Source organism: Miscanthus floridulus, chromosome 6 (assembly GCF_019320115.1).
Source record: "Miscanthus floridulus cultivar M001 chromosome 6, ASM1932011v1, whole genome shotgun sequence".
Lineage (NCBI taxonomy): Eukaryota > Viridiplantae > Streptophyta > Magnoliopsida > Poales > Poaceae > Miscanthus > Miscanthus floridulus.
Genome location: NC_089585.1, coordinates 143,795,683 through 143,804,544, shown reverse-complemented (window position 1 = coordinate 143,804,544; position 8,862 = coordinate 143,795,683). Strand labels below are relative to the sequence as shown.

Genomic DNA, 8,862 nt, shown 5'->3' with positions numbered 1-8,862 from the left:
GGACTGCAGCCCGGGCCCTGGATCCCCCCCTGCTATGAATCATGTCCATCCAGGAGACGTTTAAGTGGAGCCACAACGCATGAAGAATGAATAAGAGGAATTAACGAAAGGAGCCGGTAACATGGAGATCGATGGAGATGAGCTTGTTGACACAGATCGAGAGGGACCAAGCACCAACCACACTGTGCACTTGTAGCTCTATATACTTCGTGCTGCTATTCTTGTGCACATCCGACCATTTGCTTCCTGTCTTGTATGGCGCTCTCATCAGATAGTAGTACTATACTAGCATGAGTTCACCTCTCTATTTCATTTCTTGGTTGCCCATTTTCAGTAAAAGGCATGCACTGTTGAATCAACCTCTGTAAATTGCTACAAGCCGACAACTGTTTCTTATTTGTCACCATGTATACCTAGTTTAGAAAACATTTATTATTAGCAGCTGACTACACCCACTTTCTTTCAACCAGGTTCGATCCAGCTTTTGGAATTCTGGCTATCAGTAGTTAATGTGAAGACATAAAACCATGTGAGTGTTTTTATTTTCTTAAAAAATATGCTTCCATGGAATAGTAAAAAGTAATTGAACCAAAGATACTGTAATCAAAACATCTCTTGTAAGCAACATATAATGTTAGAGACCTTATTATTGTCTTGTATATTAAGGTTCCATTTGAATCCACACGGCTTATATGGAGAAAACCAGCTAATAGCTAGTTAGGTAGTAGACAAGACAATAGCTACTATTATAATAAAAATATTTTAAATTAAACCAACGTGTAATCCTAGAGACTCTATCATTGCCTAGTACTCCCTCCGTCCAGAAAAGAATGCAATTATGGGATTCGTGCTGGTCAAAATAGCTCAAGTTTGACTAAGTTTATAACAAATAGTATTAATATTTATGTCTCCAAATAAATTTTGATCAAAGTTCAAACTGATTGACTTCTCGGGAAACGAGAATTGCATTTTTTTTTATGGACGGAGGGAGTAGTATATTAAGGACCCGTTTGGATCCACATGGTTTACCTGGGAGAAACCAGCTAATAGTTAATTGTGTAGTTTGGTGGTAGGTAAAACATTAGCTGGTTCATTAACTGGGGAATCAATTATGATCTTAGCTAATTTTTAGTAGCTAACTATTAGCTGTGTATATGGAGTTGAAACAGACCCTAAATGCCCATGACCGGAAGGAATATATTGCGATCGCATGAAATGATTCATTAGTACTAATCAGTGACATGTGGAAAAGCACCCATTCAAGAAATCAATTATTGACCAAGTTTACACAAATTGATTGGCCTACGTACGTCGGTTGAAGATAATGACGCAGCACGCATCCATAAACAAGTATGCATGTGCTGTATTACAAATATTTTCTCTGCGTGCTATAGCTTATACCATACCAACTAGCAGCAATGAATTCTACACCATTTTTCCGAACCTGGAAGACTTGAATTAATCCACGCGCTCCAGCCTAACTGACGTGTCAAATAAAGCTGGCTTTGAACTAGCAGGACTAGACTCGAAGTTGCACGGCTGCAGGTTCCAAAATGGCGCACGTCTGCCAGCAGAAGCTGAAACTGACGCTAGCGGCCATGGAAATAATCCTTCGCCTCGTCAATCCGCAGACTCTTCACCGCCGCGTCTTTCCTGTCACGCTCGGCAGCGACCTCGCCGCCCTGTCCCTGTGCGACGACTCGATCGTCTCTCTCGGCAAGTCCTTATAGCCCCGGCCCGACGCAAGAGCGAGACAAATGCCGGCCACAACGACCTAGCTAGCTCGTTCGATCGCGTCCGTTCCATTCCACACCGACCGGCTGCCGGAGCGCGGCATGGCGGCCTCCGCGAAACTGCCCGTCCCGAAGGGCATCGGCGGCATGGACAACGACGACGTCGTGGCGGCGGGCGGAAAGAAGGCGGGCAGGTGGGGGTTCGTGCAGTTCTTCTTCGTGCTCGCCGTCGTCCTCTGCGTGCTCCTCTACGCGCCGCGCGTCCTCGTGCTCAGCCCGTACGGGTACAGCATCGACGTCGGGCTCTTCGCGCCGACGACGACCTCTTCGTCGTCGGTGCCGCTGCAGCAGCGTGTTTCTGGCGGCGCCAATGCGGGAGGCGACGGCGGCCGCGTCCGTGAGGTGGTCCTTGACAACGAGGTGCACTCCCCGTGCTCGTCCATGCGCGACCACACCATCTGCTGCGACCGCTCGAGCGTGCACACCGACGTGTGCTTCATGGCCGGCGACGTGCGCACGGACGCCGCGTCGCTGTCGCTCCTGCTGTTCCCGCCGCACCAGCACCGTCATCATCAGGCGCGAAACGGCACGTCGGAGGAGGAGGAGGAGAGGGTGCGGCCCTACCCGCGGAAGTGGGAGCAATTCATCATGGACAAGGTCCCCGAGGTGCGGCTCCGTGTGGCGCCGCGGCGGCGGCCGGAGGAGGAGGAGGAGCACCGGTGCGACGTCCGGCACGACGTGCCGTTGCTCGTCATGTCCGCGGGGGGATACACCGGCAACCTGTTCCACGCGTTCAACGACGGGGTCCTGCCGTCGTGGGTGACGGTGCAGCACCTCCGGCGCCGCGTCGTGCTCGGGGTGCTCTCGTACAACCCCTGGTGGGCCGGCATGTTCAGCGAGGTCATCTCCGGCCTCTCCGAGCACCACGTGGTTGACCTCCTCCACGACACGCGCACGCACTGCTTCCCGGGCGCCATCGTGGGGACACGCTACCACGGCATCCTCATCGTTGACCCCGCCAGGCTCAGCGACAACAAGACCATCGTCGACTTCCACCAGATGCTCGCCGACGCGTACGAGAAGCCGCCGCCACGGGAGACGACGACGACGACAGTACAGCAGCAGCAGGACCAGCAGCGCCGGCCAAGGCTGGGGATCGTGTCGCGCAAGGGGACGCGGGTGATCGAGAACCAGGCGGCGGTGGCGCGGCTGGCGTCGTCGGTGGGGTTCGACGTGGACATCCTGGAGACGGCCGACGGTCGGCCGCTCTCGGCGTGGTACGCGTCGCTGCGCGCCTGCGACGCGCTGGTGGGCGTGCACGGCGCGGACCTGACCAAGTTCCTGTTCCTGCGGCCGGGGCGCACGTCGCTCACCCAGATCGCGCCGCTGGGGGTGTCCCCGATCGCGCGGGAGGACTTCGGGGTCCCCGCCGACCGGATGGGGCTGGCGTACGAGCAGTACGAGGTGCACGCCGCCGAGAGCTCGCTGGCGCGCAAGTACGCGGCGGACGACGCGGTGGTGGCCGACCCGGAGAAGGCGATGCGGGAGAAGGGGTGGGACCTCGTGGCGCGCGTCTACCTCGGTGGCCAGAACGTCACCCTCGACCTAGCCAGGTTCCGCCGGACGCTGGCAAGGATGCACGCGCACGCGTTGCGGCAGCGGGGCCGGCAGGAGAGACGGTGATGGCCGGCCGCGGCAGTTACGTGCGGCTGGCCGGCCGGCTAGTGACAGGTACGTACTACGGACGGCAGTGCACCGGGCGGCTGTGGCAGGGCATCGGCAGCTTGACAAGTGTTGTGGTGGTGACCATGCTTGCATATATCACGGTACCGTGCATTTTGGATGGAATGCGCAACAAAAGACGCGTGTGTTATTATTGTATCCTTTGTCGTGTGCAGTGTGCGTGACGGGGTCGGAAATTCCTCGAATGCAGACGACCACTAACGTGACGGTAGCATACCCGATCAAATGCCCGCATACATATGGTGTGATGCACCGTTGACACATACTGTATCTGCGCAACATTATAAATAACATATCTTGCTAATATCTGCATGCTCCATACATGCATGCATACTCAATTTTTTGGGAGTATGATGTTTGAGAATTTCTTTTATGAAGTCGTCTATACATGTGGGTGTGATTCCCTATCCTACACTAACCTTAGAAGTTTTAGAGTTGTTTTGATTTTTTAGATAATTTTATATTTGCTTTGCTGACCCGATTGAACACATAATCCCTCCGCCACGAAAATATTGGAAGTCTTGAATATTAAATTTGATCAAATATGTATAGAATAACTACTAATATTTACGAGGTGTAATAAATATTATTAAAAAGTTATGTAATATATTTTAAAAACCCTGTTTATAAAGATATAAGGCCTCGTTTAGTTTGTCCCCTAAAGTTTAGTCTCTACCCCATCGGATGTTTGACACATGCATAGAGTGTTAAATATAGATTAAAAAATAACTAATTATACAGATTGTGACTAATTTGCTAGACGAATTTTTTAAGCCTAAGTAATCAATGATTTGGCAATGTGGTGCTACATTAAATCTACAGTAACATATGCTAATGATGGATTAATTAGGCTTAATAAATTCATCTCGCGGAGTACAGAAGGCTTTTATAATTTGTTTTATTATTACTGTCCGAACACTCCAATGTGACACCCCGATATGACACCCCTAAACTTTAGCCTATGTATTTAAACAAGCCATAAATATTAGTACTATCTTTTCTTTAACCTAGTCAAACTTATGATTGCTTCACTGCTTCGTATGATGTGATGGAGGGATTATATTAGTGAGGTTTCTAGCACATACTTCTAGTACTCCCTTTCGTCCCAAAATAAATAAACTTCTAGAATCACTCTAAATCAAACTATTTTAAATTTGATCAACTTTACACTGTGAAAAATAGCAACATTTAGGACATTAAATAAGTAGATCATAAAAATATACTCCGTGGTGTATCTAGTGATACTAGTTTGATGATATAAATATTGATTTTTTCTATAAATTTGGTTGAATTTTAAATGCCATCGTTTAGGACAACTTTAAAAGTCGATTTATTCTAAGATAGATGACAAAGTAGATAAACAGTCGGCAAAAATAAATTAACCTACATCCTTGAGGAACTAAAAGTTGGAATGAGCAAGAACTAAGGCAGATTGTTTTTAGGAGTGTCTAGTTATCTGTCGACAGGTTTTATGTAGTCAAATTTGTCAGACTTTTAATAAACTAGTAAAAGTGCCCATGCGTTGCAACGGGTTGTCCACATTCACGATGATGCTCTTGTTGTTCACCAACCTCCGTGCTTGTGTAATGCCTCCCGTGCTGGTATCTTACATCAAAACTGCCTTGCCCTGTGCATGAGCTCACTATGCATGATGAGTGTGCCTAGTCTTGTGTTGCTAACATGGAGGCCGTTTCTTGTCGACACATTTCAATCTATCTTGAAACTGGACTCGTAGTGTGTTTGGACCTGCGCTAATCTAATTCGTCTGGGCGTAGGAGGTCTAGAGATTTATCTAACGATCGTGTCATGCATTTAAAGTTGTCTTGTGATAGGACTCTGCATGATGCTCTAACATTTTTTCGTCCACCGTCATTAACTAACTCTGTGAATGTAGAAATGATCCTGTTTTTATATGATATAGGTAGCGTGCTCGTGCGTTACTATGGGACAACTAAATCTTTTGTACTAAAAACACACGGATCACACGATAAAATAACAATACTGTTAAATTAAATACCGACGTCAAAGTGACATTTAATTCAAAAAGCAAAGTTCATGAAATTAACACAGTCACGGAGAGCGCGACGTCGTAGGCTCACAAACTCTACTGTATACACTTTTTCGTGATACTGCTAAGATAATATTTTATATCGATAAAAAGAATTCTACGATATCCATTTCTTTCATGCGCCAATAAATCTATGAATAAGTTCTGCTGCATCTCCGTATAATCATATATACACAAGTTCGAGTATATATGCAAATAGGTTCGTGCTCGTGCGTTGCTACAGGACAGCTAAACTTTTGTACTAAAAACACACGGATCGCACGATAAGATAATAATACTGTAAAAGTATATGACCGACGTTAAAGTGACATTTAATTCAAAAAACTAAGTTCGTAAAATTTACACAGTCACAGAGAGCGTGGCGTCGCGGCTCACAAACTCTACTGTGTAGATCTTTCCGTGATGTGGCTAAGATCATTTTTTATATCGGCAGGAAGAGATTTCCGATATCCATTTTTTTCGTGCGCCAACAAATCTACGAATAAGTTCCACCACATCTCCATACCATCCTATACACGGCGGCTGGCAAGCGAATTAGCCACAACTTATGTATTTAGTTTTATAATTAGCTAATATTTTGTCCTCCTAATTGATATCTAAAAATTCAATGTGACAGAGACTAAAGTTTAGTCCTAGGATCCAAATACCCCTGACTCTCGACTCCTGTTGGGTGCTCACTTGCACCACTATGTCTATGTGTCTGCACTTATATACTCTAATGCCAGAACGTCTAAGATGGTCTTTATTGTCCACCCTATGAAAATATCATAACTTTAAGGTTGTCATTTGTGTATGCTGTAGGATTGGGATGCTTTGCACTGATCCATGAGGGTGTCCATGAGAGTCGAAATTTTTTATGCCATTATGATGTCTAAGTTTACCAATCAGATAGAGACGAACTTGATAGTTAAAATATTTTCAATACTGTTTTCATATACTCCCTCTGTCCCAAAATAGAATTCATTCTCGCTTCCTGAGAAGTTAACCTTTTTTTAACTTCGACCAATTATATATAAAAGAATATTAATATTTATAATACATAATTAGTATCGTTACATAGAACATTGAATATATTTTCATAATAAACTTATTTGGAGATATATATGTTACACGTATTTTTTACAAACCTAGTCAAAGTTGAGAAAGTTTGACCTCCACGCATCCCATAACGACTTATATTTTGGGGTAGAGGAAGTATATGCTAATGGGAGTAGTTAACTGGAAGTGGTGATGAACACAGCAATACTTTCATATTATATACTAATGGGAGTACGAAAAAACACAGAGGAATGGACCTATATACTAATGGTGGGAATATTCGTTTAGAAAATTGCAGAAGGTTCATCAGTCTCACCATGTATAACATGCACATCTTTTATTTGGCACCACTGATGTTTTCTTCCATACATGATCATTGTTTCCTTCCATGCATGATTATTGTTTCCTTACATGCATGATTATTATTTTCTTACATGCATGTGGCCTTAGGTGATCGATTTATTTCCTTCAAAGCAGGCGGGGATTGCAGGGATGACAGTTTATTTTTCTATCGCGCCTTTCCTTTTCTCGCTCGTCCGTTGGACAGCGTGGGAGGTGGGATCGATCGCATGGGGTGACAGACGGACGAACCCAAGGCAATTGTCGTACCAAAACGATGTCCACACTTTGTTCTTTTTAGTTGTAGAAGATTGGTTCTGGATAGCTAGCTAGATTTGAAGCTAAATAAGAACCTTATTATTAAGAAGGAAGAAGCAGAATCCGATTATACCACGAAGTGGATTTTTGCATGATGTTGTTCACGCGTGACGGCGTGAGTTATGTTTACAAATTTTTTGCACGCCGGTATTCGGACAAGTCACATGCACACGTGAAGGAAGGGATTGGAGTTGGAGCTAGAATCCAAGTGTCACGTTTGCATGTACATGATCCTGATAGGCAAAATAGGAAAAGAAGCGTAAACAAAATACGATGACTGATATTAGTTATTGTTTGATTTGATTAGCTCGATGCAGCAAATTGGTTTTATATATAAAAAAAAGATGGTGTATGTCGAGGACAGAAGTTGTATTTGACTCATGTATCTAAAATAAACGTGACTTATCACTACCCTAGATCTGGATATCACTGCCAGTTCAAAAACCCACTTCACTGCCGGATTTTGAACCGATAGTGGCATACCGACAGTGATGTTGGGTTGATATCACTGTCGGTCCTTAAAAACTGACACTGATCTACAGGAAACAGTGTCGATTGCTGGATCCACCCGGCAGTGTCTAGTTGAACAACACTGCCGGTTTGTAATTCCAACCGACAGTTACGGTTGTTTCAAGAGTGTCGGTTCTTGGCTCAAGCCAGCAGTGTTGAGCAAGCCTACACTGTCGGTTCATGGATCAAACCGGCAGTGTTGTCGTAAATATCAGTGTCGGTTGATGGATCGAACCGGCAGTGTCGTTGTAAATATCAGTGTCGGTTCATGGATCAAACCGGCAGTGTTGTAGTAAATATCAGTGTCGGTTCTTGGCTCAAGCCAGCAGTGTTGAGGAAGCCTATACTGTCGGTTGATGGATCAAACCGGCAGTGTTGTCCTAATCATCAGTGTCGGTTCATGGTTCAATCCGGTAGTATTGGGCAAGCCAACACTATCGGTTTGTTTCTAACCGGCAGTGATGGTTACGACAACACTGCTGGTTTGTTGCTAACCGGTGGTGATGGCCCGTTCGTATATTATTGTTTTATAATTTATTTTAATTTATATTTTTTCGTGGGATCAGGTTTCGCTTTATATATGCTACGTAGATGACAGGTCTATCAATATTAAACATTACAAATGTTACGGTTACAATTTAAATGTTCTTATCCAGATCTCGATCCCTCAAAATAAAAAAGAAATGTTCTCGGACTTCTTACAATAATCTGGCAAGCCGCTCTGGGCCATACTGGTCCTTGTACTTCATGGATTATGCAATGGAAAATACTCCATCTTTTTCCAATACCTCGGCTAAGATGAATTTTGTCAGCTCCGATTGTAGTGCGACGATCTCCATCTCTAGCAGCCTTTTGGTGCTTAAATTTCTTGCACTGTCGTTCAAAAAAGATGATATCCAAAGAGGAATAGTAAATCATTTTGTTGAATTATTAACAGACATAAATGAAATGGGGATTATACACACCAACTTATCAGCTTCTTCTGATTTTCCGCCGATGTAGCGAAGCATCGCCCACATTACATAAAACCCGCATTCATTGTTTCCCGCCAGCTATGATAGGTACTTCCCCTTCATTTTGAAAACCTTGAATGGGACCGGCTTCCCACCGATA

The 8,862-nt window shown here is 44.9% G+C and overlaps 1 protein-coding gene across 1 annotated transcript; it reads left to right on the top strand.

Moving 5' to 3' along the window:
- Nucleotides 1–1,554: 1,554 nt before the first annotated feature.
- LOC136460042 (xylan glycosyltransferase MUCI21-like) lies at nucleotides 1,555–3,814 on the top strand. The gene has a single exon (XM_066459880.1). It carries the CDS (start codon nucleotides 1,836–1,838, stop codon nucleotides 3,414–3,416), a length of 1,581 nt encoding a protein of 526 aa, XP_066315977.1. The 5' UTR covers nucleotides 1,555–1,835; the 3' UTR covers nucleotides 3,417–3,814.
- Nucleotides 3,815–8,862: the final 5,048 nt, after the last annotated feature.